At 42.6% G+C, this 11,086-nt stretch overlaps 2 protein-coding genes across 2 annotated transcripts; one reads left to right on the top strand and one right to left on the bottom strand.

The window, feature by feature from the left end:
• Nucleotides 1–25: 25 nt before the first annotated feature.
• zc3hc1 (zinc finger, C3HC-type containing 1) lies at nucleotides 26–4,642 on the bottom strand. Its single transcript, XM_076721704.1, has 10 exons — nucleotides 4,509–4,642; nucleotides 3,649–3,751; nucleotides 3,374–3,524; nucleotides 3,182–3,265; nucleotides 2,923–3,050; nucleotides 2,568–2,707; nucleotides 2,056–2,326; nucleotides 1,712–1,915; nucleotides 1,081–1,290; nucleotides 26–993 (listed from the first exon to the last, which is right to left on the bottom strand). Exons 1-10 carry the CDS (start codon nucleotides 4,640–4,642, stop codon nucleotides 919–921), a joined length of 1,500 nt encoding a protein of 499 aa, XP_076577819.1. The 3' UTR covers nucleotides 26–918.
• Nucleotides 4,643–5,532: 890 nt separating this feature from the next.
• On the top strand, nucleotides 5,533–10,774 carry klhdc10 (kelch domain containing 10). The gene is made up of 9 exons (XM_076722602.1): nucleotides 5,533–5,797; nucleotides 6,689–6,910; nucleotides 7,023–7,177; nucleotides 7,293–7,441; nucleotides 7,530–7,614; nucleotides 7,850–7,916; nucleotides 7,999–8,046; nucleotides 8,128–8,267; nucleotides 8,515–10,774. The coding sequence occupies exons 1-9, from the start codon at nucleotides 5,707–5,709 to the stop codon at nucleotides 8,722–8,724; spliced, it is 1,167 nt and encodes a 388-aa protein (XP_076578717.1). The 5' UTR covers nucleotides 5,533–5,706; the 3' UTR covers nucleotides 8,725–10,774.
• The last annotated feature ends 312 nt before the right edge of the window (nucleotides 10,775–11,086 follow it).

The following is an 11,086-nucleotide window of genomic DNA, read 5'->3' as shown; positions in this document are numbered from 1 at the left end:
AGGGACATCGTGCAATGAAACAAACTTTCAGAAGAGCATTTTATTAAACATCTTTAAGAAATTCTATGGAGATAAAGCACATGCAGAATAGAGAGGACTGGATTAGCAATGAGAATTCACAGAAAGGCAAATAGGAAGTACAAGCATCCTGATTCTAATTAAAAATAGGTTGGAAGATCATGGCACATGGTTCTACCTGCCTGTAAAAAGCAGGATTTTATCATTGACTAAATCATAACAAACATTTCACTACCAAAAAAATGATTCTGTTCTTTTCAAAGAAAACTCAAATCCACAACAGTAAACACACACAAATAACTTCCTCACAGTTTTTTTTTTCTTTTTTCTTTTTTCTTCTAATCTCAAGTTAATGTTTACCACTCTCTCACTTGACTCACCATACATTGAAGGTAAACATTGCCTTTCCAGTGTCAAGCCATTTGGCCCTTTCTCACGATCACAGACTTCTTGTCACTTCTATTCCACAGAAATCCAGCCCACCATAAGTTCATGAAGGACTACTGGAGCACACTTCATATGACATTAATTGTAGACGGCTTGCCCATGGCCAATTTATATGCCGAGATGTGTTCTATTACTTGATGACTACTTCTGTGTACCTGTGATACAAGGCCTATTATAGGCCCCCATTTCATGAGACAGAATTCAACTTTAATGCCACACAGGCATCCTTCACATATTTCACTGTTCACAGAGAGGACACTCATTCATTTGCCTAAAGACAGAATCAACTTCCTTTCTCCCCAGGAACACTTTGAATGTAAACACGACTCTACGGGATGGCATACATTGATATGATGTGACACTCCTGTCATTAATACTATTAGACTGTACCACAAACAGAGGGCAGGTCAGTTCATCAGTTCAGTGTTGTGATGCTGTTTGGATGGACACAGTCTACTGAGATGGAGAGGAGGATACCTGCCACTGACGGAATATAGCAAACACCCTTTTAGACTTGTCCCGAGGACCCTGGAAGGAAACAGAGAACAGAATAATGTCAGATGTTTGAATCTAAGCTTCATACCCCACTGGCCCAGCACGTATGTTGCAACTTGCCTGTGCTGGACTGCCTCCTACTGTAGAGTTCTTCTTCATGGGCACAAGGAGGTCAAGAGCAGCCTTCCAGCCCTGCTGATGAAGTGCTGCACCTCCTTCCACAATGGGGATCGCCCCCGGATCCACATTCTCCTTTCCCACAGAAATCCACGGACACCAGTCTCTGTGCTGTGCAAGGGGGTCAAATGCATTCTTATGCAGAAGCCCATCCTGAAATAACAGAGAAGTAGGTTAAAAAAGATGTTTGTAAGAGCTCATTAAAAATAAGTAATGCAAAAGCCTTCTGGATAAGGATCTAGGTTCTACAGCCTTGCTTGCAAACTTGGTGCTTTTGACAGTATTTGTCACTTTGGAGTCATTTCTGCCCCCTCTACCTGTGCACAATTCATCATCATCATTGCAATTTGCAGTGGCTATTTTTAAAGAAACTGGGAACACTGACTTTAATGTAATGGATCCACTTGCTAATGCAAATGTGGCACAATATATCATGCAAGAATTTGATTGCAATAGAGCTAGAAATTCAAAATCTGATTGTGATCTGCTGAATTGTGCATCTTGAACACAAGTGTGCCATAATAAAACTGCACAACAATCCGGGTGTGAAGTCAGCAGTAATGTTAGTTCTTACTGGACCACAAACTGACGACAGGCACAGGCGTTTAGGTGGGTGTTGCAGGCCGGCAGTGCCATCAGCCCCAGAGTTGTCTCCTTGTCCTCGACTGCGAGTTGCTGTCCTTTTGCCCCTTGTCAAAGGACTCGGAAGCTCTTCACTGGGGCTTGGTGAGTCTCTGCTTCGGGCACGCAATGCCACAGGGGAGGAAGTTCCCTCGCCCTGTAACACACACCAGGGCATTGGAAAAGGTCTTGCATGACATAGATTTCGACTGCCATTTTTGTACATAAATTTTGCTTTAAATTGATATGTGCATCTAGATTATTTAGCCCGTAAACATTAATTTGCTTAAAGCTTGCCTGGTCAGAGCGGGTGGAGTCCTGGCTCCTCAGCTTCATACGACATGGAGTTGTAGCAGGAGTGGATGAGGCAGAAGTGGGCTGGTCAACTTGGCCCTCGTGTGTGGCTACTGAGGCAGGACCTGCTGCTTGAGAAGACGGGCCTACAGTACTTGGTGAGGCATCTCCTTCGCCTCCCGCTCCCTCCATCTGGTGGAAGTTCCACAAGCCCACCTTGCGCATACAGTATGAGCAGGTGAGGATGGGTAGGTTCATGGCGTGCAGAGCTGGGCTAAGATAGAGAAATCCATGGCTCAGACATCTTCATCAGGAGGAGGAGTGCTAATAAATTTTATGCAATGCTTCTTTCAGTGTCTAAATTACATCTAGTGTCCTTTCATTCTATCTTCTCCCATGCAGCTAGTATATCACTTTAACACTAGAAATTAGCTTCTATGCGTGCTTACTCTAGTTTATGGCATTCAAAAGTGTGTTGAGGAGACAAGCAAAGCAAAACAGGAGTTTCATCTCACCTTGCAGCCCAGCCACAGAGAGAAACAATGCATGCAGCCACCTGCACAGCCAAAGGCTCCGAGCAGAGAGTCCCTCCCTTTCTTTTTTGTTCTTCCTCGATGAGCTGCAGTATAACACTGACAACATCCTCTGTCAGTGACTGCAAGGAAACAGTGCACATAAGTTCCAAGTGAACAACTGAAAATTCCCTCTTTTTTTTTTAAATACATCTATAGATAAAGTTCACATTTTTCATGAATCCAACTATCATTCTATAATCTCCTGGAAACCTTCTAAGTAATTTAGAAGAGCAATGTTCATAATGTTTCAAAGAGTATTTTCTCAGTATCTAAGAAGACTCCTCTCCTTCCTCACCATAGACTTCAGCTGCTCTGGCTTCATGGCTGGCAGCTGCTGGGCAAGGAGACAGGCGCTCTGGAAGCGCTCCAAGAAGGCAGTGAGAAGTGCTGATGGTTCACAGGCTGGGACAAGCCAGAACCGCTCTGAAATGACATCAGCATTCACCTTGACCATAATGTAGGCAATTCTGGGTCCGTTCAGGTAAAATGACACAATCACGTAAAAGCTTATTTTTGTTAGTATATGCATGCAATATGAAAAAGCTTGCTCCTACCTGGGCATGGAAAGTCAGGCCAGGGGCAAAACTTCTCATGCTGCGTCTGAAGCTGCCTCGATATCTCTGCAATGCGGGATTCATCTATTAAAGACACAAGGAGAGTTGCATGACCTTTACTTTTTGGCAGACTGGCAACATCAGCCTAATTTTGCCAAAATAGAGCGTTACATTCTTTTCGGTGGTTTTTACATTTTTCAAAGTCTAAAGTTGGTTGCAGTGATGCACAAAGGAAAGCCTGGCAGCTGGAGCACTTGAGCATATCACAGCCAACGTTGATCCAGCCGTATCTGGCGCACATCAGGGGGGACAGCACACGGGGTTTGCCTGCCCATTTCAAGCAGTGCTATGCTAAGAAAAATTTCAAGTACTGTGGCAGTCATTATTACTTTGTATTAGAAATGACATGGTTAAAAAACCCCGATGCCTCATACTGGGTCAAAAGGTCAAAATGAGAGAAAGGATATTGAATAGGATTCCACTCTTGAGAAAAAGGCTTCTTTGTTCGTTGCCTCGCAAGGTGCTTGAGTGTTGCTTTGTACGTCCAGAACTTTCAAATCTCCTTGTCCACTGAAATCAACACAAAAAGAAAAAAAACAGATCTTCATTTTACAAACACTTGCTTATTATCTGAATGGCAAAAAAGATGCAGCAGATTACATAACTGTGTACATTTAATAAACTTGCATAGACTTTGTCCAGGCCTAACAAACTGAATTAAACAAGTCGTGAATAAGGGGTTAGATAACTGGTGGAGATATGAATTCTAAGAAAACAGACAGCAAACATGACAAGTAGTTGCACAGTTCATCTGAAAGAAAGTTGTTATAACAGAGAGAAAAAAATGGAAAGTAGCTCAAATCTTTACTGCACCTTTGCTCTTTGCTGCACTGAGTGCACACCAGAAAATCTAGCTAAATCTATTCAACCTGGCCTTCATGGCTGGGCATCAAGTGGACAATACTCCAGAAATGAACAGCAAACTAACGGAGCACCGTGTTCCTGCAGAACTTTTGGTTCCCACCCCCTTATCTGTAACTGTGCACGGCGGCAACAGCACGACGACTATTACCACAAACAAGTGAAGTAAATAGACTAAATAATACACACAAGAAATACCAGTGGCGTGCACATTCCCGTCCCTGGCACACAAGCTCCAAAATCTGTGTAGACTTGCCCCCCGCCTTTAAAGCAGGCTGAGTGAGGGCAGCTACAGTAAGTTAGCAGAGCTGACATGCTAAGCGGCTAACCAAACTAGCTACCTGAACTTGCTGTTCGGCCACTGCGAATTAAACAAACAGCGCGCGGTTGTGTGAAAAAAATGTACCTGTTGGATCCGTTATCTGCTGAGGACACTCCATCATTGAGAAGTTCACGAACTTTCTCCGGAGATGCAAGGGAAGACTTTTGGTGATTTGAGTTGCCGAGACGATCCCCACGACTGCCGCCGAGCGTCGCCATGATCGACTCTGATGTCCCCCCGGAAAATAAACCCTGACACCAATCGTTCCGCTTTGTAAGACCCCTAGTGTTCTCTATCTGGTAGCGCATACCCGCCAGAATGTCACTTATCAGTATTGATCAGGTAGGAATTATTTATCAGAATAGAAAACCATAGGCATAAAAAGACTTAAATATGAGGCCGCTCATTTGATCAAGTTTTTTGGCTTATATTTTTCCATTTTACAGAATGAGTTGCCTTATTTAAAACTGGCTTGTATCGTGTTTATTCCTTTTACACAGCATACGGTACCTAACTTTAGTTTTACGCAGCATTAGTTGTTCTTCTTGTTCTAATAAAGTATAACTTAGTTGTCAATTTATACTTTTTATTTTTATTCACATCCTTGAAATTAAAGCAGCAATGTGAAAAATACTTAAAAAAGCACAAAAGTATTGTTATCACATTAGAGTGTTGATAACCAGCGCATAGATCAGTCTCCGAATTCCTCCTCCCTTCACTCTCCCCTTTCCCCTGTCTGACCCCTTTCGGGATTGACTGTTAAAATGTAAATGTGGCATTAAATTCAGCTTTTAACCACTAGCAGCTCCAAACTGCTAACTGAACTGGGTTGTGGGGCTCCCATAATTTTCGACGTAACAAAATATTGTGCAAAAAAAAAAAAAAAAAAAGATAAAAAAAAAAAAAAGGATAAATGTTCTGTATGTTTAATTTGTGGGATAATTCAAAGAGTTGTGGCCAAAAAACACACCATAGTGTGAATCTTGAACCGTCTCTCTGACCACATGACTCATCTCCCTTACAGGTCCATTGACGGCACTCAGAAAAAAAAACCTGTTGTTGTTTTGGAGCACACGCGCAGTCCCGCCCATCCACCCTGACGCAACGTCCTAATAACGAGCCCTCTGATTGGCCAAGGGTGTCACGGCCGGGGGCATAGCGTTTGTGAATGGCCTCACAGTGATCGAAATGTGGGATGATTTATAATGTTTTATCGGCACTTTAGCAGATGTTGCTTTTATTCGATGTGACATTCTTCGGGACTGGATTGTAACCGGAAACGATGTCGGACGCTGAAGGTGCTCGCAGTCCTGACCAGCTGAATAAATTCGAGAAACTGACAGGCAGGCCGCCGCACGGGGAGACGTTAGCAGGTCGGTCAACAACATTAGCAAGAGATGCTAACGAAAGGTTTGACTCAACGTTTGTACATTTTTGCCAGTCGAACCAACAGTGTGAGAGAGATCAGCTGCTCCACGTACGACGGCACCATCACGGGTTTGGAGCTGAAACGGTTCCCTTACTGTTGATATTACTAAGCATAGCATTCAAGCTATCAGCATCCAATAATTCTGCTTGTTTATCTTCCAGGAGCTTGTTAGCAATCATTTCTAAGATGATATGTTTTATAAAATGAATACTGGTTGTCATACTGTTTCGCCTTTTGTAAATCCTGTTTTCTACCTGCACAGCCAGCGTCGTACATGCTCTAACATACAATCATTGATTACTAGAATTTGCTGGCCCGCAGACACCTAAATGCCAAAGGCTGTGTTTTAAAGAGATGCAGGGCTGTAAACGGTATATTAGTCACTCAGTTTGTTCACCATACCTTGCAGAACGCAGTACTTAATAGTCCGACCTGATTGAGATGATCCATGATGTGTGGAAAAAAGCCAGGAAGGATTGACTCCTCTCATTGCCAACATTCTTCATTTAGCTGTTCGTATTAGATTGCAGTGTTATGTGAAGTCCTCAGTTCAGATCCTGGTCTTGGTCTCTTTTCATTTTTGTGTGTCACTGTGCAGTCTTACAGTTGCAAGGCCAGGCACACCCATGGCCCAGTAATGTGCAGCACGCAGTGCAACTCAGGTCCCTCTGACTGATCTTGACATGCAGCTGCAAAGCATTTGCCAAATGGAAGTAATGTCTTGATAGAAGCACCTGGACAAAAGTGTGCCAGTGAATCGTGGTCTGCTCAGATTCTGCAGCGTTGTGATTAGGTGTGAGTTTCATCCTGTGAAACTTTGTTCCTCCCTCTCCAGGTCATCGTACTCCCCCTGCTCGCAGTGGGCATCGCTGTGTTGCTGACAACACTAATCTGTATGTGTTTGGAGGGTATAACCCTGACTATGATGAGTCAGGAGGCTCAGAGAATGAAGACTATCCACTGTTCAGGGAGCTTTGGAGGTACCACTTTGCCACAGGCTGCTGGCAGCAGATTCGAACAGAGGGCTATATGCCCACAGAGCTGGCGTCTATGTCAGGTGAAATATTGGATATCTAATTCCACATTTTGGTAATTGTGCATGCAAAATCCAGTTTTCTGTGAAGAAACTGGGCATGAAAATTGAGTTTGATGTTGCTGTGCTTCTCCAGCTGTTTTGCACGGCAACAACCTCCTGGTGTTTGGCGGCACTGGGATCCCCTTTGGTGAAAATAACGGCAATGACGTACACGTTTGTAACGTGAAGTACAAGCGATGGTCGCTGCTCAACTGTCGGGGGAAGAAGCCCAACAGAATCTACGGACAGGTAACCTCATAAACCACCCTGCCAGTCGATGTATGGATATAGAAACTTTAAACTCTGATTTCTTTGTTTTAGCTGCTTCTTCCTGAGCTGTTATCTCATATCTTTCCTCCTTCAGGCAATGGTTATTATAAACGGTTTCCTGTACGTGTTTGGAGGGACGACGGGTTACATCTACAGCACAGACCTGCACAGGCTGGACCTGACCACCAGGGAGTGGATCCACCTCAAACCCAACAACCCTCCTGACGACCTACCTGAGGAACGGTACACCTGTGCTGTTGGATCAAACCAAGCTAGAGATCTTTCTTGTGGTGTAAAACTACCTGACATGGCGTGCTCTTGTGTGTCACAGGTACAGGCATGAAATAGCACATGACGGACAGAGGATCTACATTCTGGGAGGAGGAACTTCCTGGACATCTTACCCTCTGGACAAGGTACGACACCACGTAGGGTAGACTCATCAAACATGTTTAATTTATCACCAAAACTGTGTGCCGGTTAAAAATGTGTCAAGTGAAAATCTCTGAATGAGTTCATATCTGATACAGAATATGGTGTTTTTTTCTCCTCAGCGTCTGTTAGTGAGCTGAGGAAGAGATTTGAGTGAAAATAGATCATCTACCTTGTCTTAGTACTCAGACTTGTATGAATATTGTCTCTTTTGAATAGATACATGCTTACAATCTGGAGACCAATTCCTGGGAGGAGATTACGACTAAACCTCATGACAAAATAGGTCTGTGGTCTGCACTCCATCATTAACTAAGCCTGTTTAGCTCTCATTCGCTCCATTCTAAAAAAGTCTGTGCTTCTGACAGGGTATCCTGCTCCTAGGAGGTGCCATAGCTGTGTACAAATACGAAATGGTGAGAAGTCTGTTGTTCAGCTTCAAAGATAAACCAGCGCTACGCAAACAGTGTCTGATCGTCCTTCTTTCTCTGTTGTAGATGTATTTATCTGTGGAGGCTACAACGGGGAATTGATATTAGCTGATTTGTGGAAGATCAACCTGCAGACTTTTCAGTGGAGTAAGCTACCAGCAGTGATGCCCGAGCCGGCCTACTTCCACTGTGCCGCCGTCACCCCAGTCAGTACAACACAACCCTTCCTGGTCACTGTCTATATACATTGAATTCAGTAATTGTAGTTTGGAATAGCAGCAGTTTTAAGGGAACTGGAGTTTCATGTCAGTGATAATGGTCTTCTAATCTAGTCATCTAGGCCACCTAGTGCCTTTGTGTTGGTCTAATTCCCTATCAGATGAAGTTCTGTCCTGTGTGAGTGACAGGAGAAGATGTGTTAAGCCCTTTTCCTTTCCTTCCCTCCATCCTCAGGCTGGCTGCATGTACATCCACGGTGGCGTGGTGAACATCCATGAGAACAAGAGAACTGGCTCTCTGTTTAAGATCTGGCTGGCTGTGCCCAGCCTGCTGGAGCTCTGCTGGGAGAAGCTCCTCAAGGCCTTTCCCCACCTGACTTCACTCCCCACCATGCAGCTGCTCAACCTGGGCCTCACACAGGAACTCATTGAACGCTTGAAATAGGCCGCACGGTGTAGGCCGGACACATGAATGGATGGGATGGGCTGGGTTGGACCGGGAGGAGATGATAGAGCACAGAATTGAATTCACAGGGAAAATGCCCTCCCCCTCCCCCTCCCTCTCCTGACGTAGCCCCGCCTTAAAACCAAAAACAATGGGATGCCTTTTTCTCCCCCCCCCCGTTTGTTCTCATTTTCTGCAGTTTCAGTGATGATAAAGAAGATAAATGTGGAATGTTTTATGGATATTACTCATCCCCTCCTGCCACCACCGTTCCTTACATGATGCCTTTGTGTCAAGTTCACTATGAATTCCTGCTTCTCACCTTTCAAACTGTGACAGCCGGAAATCCTTTATTTTGCCACGTCATGCTTTTAAAGACTGTCTGCTCCCATTTTTTTAGAAGAAAATCTGCCTTCTCTAGTACTTTTAAGAATTCTGTGCAAAGGACGAATGCATGTATATTTATATGAAGGACTAAATCCATTTTTCTGGGGGTATTCTCATCACCTGATATTGCTCTTTGCACACTTTGTCTTGCATATTTGTGGACATTTACCTTTTTTTTTTTTTTTTTTTTAAATAGATCCTATAAGCTAAGTAATCATTTCAGTCTAAAAAGTGGCAGACAGTGGTTTTGCCGCCGGACCATGCCAGCGTTTCTGCACATTTTAGCCAATTTAATTAAAATCTCAAATGTAGGCTCATTACAGCTGCTGACATGCATTTTAGATTTTAAATGTTTTTGCGACCTTCCAGGCAGCCTTTTATCTCAGTTTTCTTCCTCTGATGTGAAAATGAAACTTAATCAATCCCACTGATTTTCATGTTTTTATCATTAGTCACGTTATCTTAGCATAAAAGCAGACGTGGTTTTCACTGTGAGGGGTTACCTGTCTTAAATCGCAAGCCTTTGAGTTAATTTTATACTTTGTGAATGGAAACCAGTGTCTGCCTGGTGGTAAGGAAAAACAATTAAAAAACTAAGTTGTGGTAAATTAGCTAAAACACGCAGAAACACTGTTTGCTCTTTGTTAGTGCGTCAGAAAAGGGTTCAGTGTATTTCCTGTATTTTCCATGATGGATTATGTTAGTCTAGTCTGGAGAACATCTGAAAAAAAAAAAAAAAAAAAAAAGAAGGTGGGTTTCTTCAAAATGATTTAATTTCCATCCTGTTTGCTTGCAGCTCTCATTTGTAAACCAAACCACGCAACACATCACTGTGAATTTGGTGCTCTTTAAAATTAATTGAAAATGCTTTTACTCGAATAAAGACTTAATTCTGTTCAGACTTTTACTCCCTCTCTGTTGATGACATAGAAAAGGTTTTGCACAGGGAGTCGCTTCAGTAGCAGGCTTTTAAAAAACACTCGTTTATACTGCAGTGCCTTTTTCAAACTGTTAATAGGGTTGAAATACCATGAATACAGGCAGTATAAGATCTTTGCATGTCCAAACAAAAGGGATCATGTTGAACATTGTTTTCCAGTCGGTGAACATTTTAACCATTTTTTCCAACAAGCCATCACTTACAGTATAATCTCTGAACATGTCGGTGGCAAACAGTTACTTTGTACCCCGTTTGGAGGACGCAGAAGCGTTTGTATTGTACTTATTAAAGGCCACGCAGAGTGCACTTCAGGACAGGATGCAGCATTATGAGCCTTTTGGGTATTTAATCCTAAATGCACTTACTGGACGTGTCAAATCAACGTGTTCTCTGCGGTTCTTATGTTCAATCAATGAATTCAACTGATGCCAAATGTATCTTCATCAAAGTGTGATTATAATGAGGAATGAGAGTTTAGTGGAGACCCATGCTGGGGTCTTGCCCGATAGTTTGATCAGCCTGCACTTCTTGCCCCCTTTTTTTTTTTCTGTTCTACATAACAAAACTACTTTGTGCATGATGTGATTTCCTGCTTTTTCTATTAACATCGTCAAACCTTTACTTTGGGACATAGTTTTAAAAGGTGACCACAAAAATGATGTACAGTAGGCTTGTGTGAATGTTGTATTGAAGTACTGTCAATAAAGGTGTTATGTAAATTGCCCGCTGCCCCCCCATTTCTTTTGCTTGACTAATAAGTAGCATGATACACAGAAATAAATTGCTTTTTTAGGTGATCTAGGTATAACATGCATGCTATTTGTCCTATTAGATGAACGTACTAAATGTCAACATGTCAAAAATTAACTTTATGAATGAAAATGCAACATAAATTATAGTGGAATACATTTTTCTAAAGAAACCATATGTAGGTAGTGAAGCACCAGTTGAAAAAAAGTTTTATAAATTGATGCATTTATTATGTCCAACATAAACCACATATTACAATACAAACAAATAAATGTACATTTAAAT

Source organism: Chaetodon auriga, chromosome 22 (genome assembly GCF_051107435.1).
Source record: "Chaetodon auriga isolate fChaAug3 chromosome 22, fChaAug3.hap1, whole genome shotgun sequence".
Lineage (NCBI taxonomy): Eukaryota > Metazoa > Chordata > Actinopteri > Chaetodontiformes > Chaetodontidae > Chaetodon > Chaetodon auriga.
The sequence above is the reverse complement of the archived record's forward strand: the minus strand, read 5'-3'. Positions and strand labels throughout refer to the sequence as shown.

Bases quoted from the DNA above. Each gene is read 5' to 3' on its own strand.
- zc3hc1 (XM_076721704.1), bottom strand. From the start codon at position 4,642: ATGGCGACGCTCGGCGGCAGTCGTGGGGATCGTCTCGGCAACTCAAAT. The intron at 3,051-3,181 runs GTAGGAGCAAGC...ATGTCATTTCAG, and splicing joins GCCTGACTTTCCATGCCCAG to AGCGGTTCTGGCTTGTCCCA. The intron at 1,916-2,055 runs GCAAGCTTTAAG...TGTGTGTTACAG, and splicing joins ACTCCACCCGCTCTGACCAG to GGCGAGGGAACTTCCTCCCC.
- klhdc10 (XM_076722602.1), top strand. From the start codon at position 5,707: ATGTCGGACGCTGAAGGTGCTCGCAGTCCTGACCAGCTGAATAAATTC. The intron at 5,798-6,688 runs GTCGGTCAACAA...CTCCCTCTCCAG, and splicing joins GCACGGGGAGACGTTAGCAG to GTCATCGTACTCCCCCTGCT. The intron at 6,911-7,022 runs GTGAAATATTGG...GTGCTTCTCCAG, and splicing joins AGAGCTGGCGTCTATGTCAG to CTGTTTTGCACGGCAACAAC.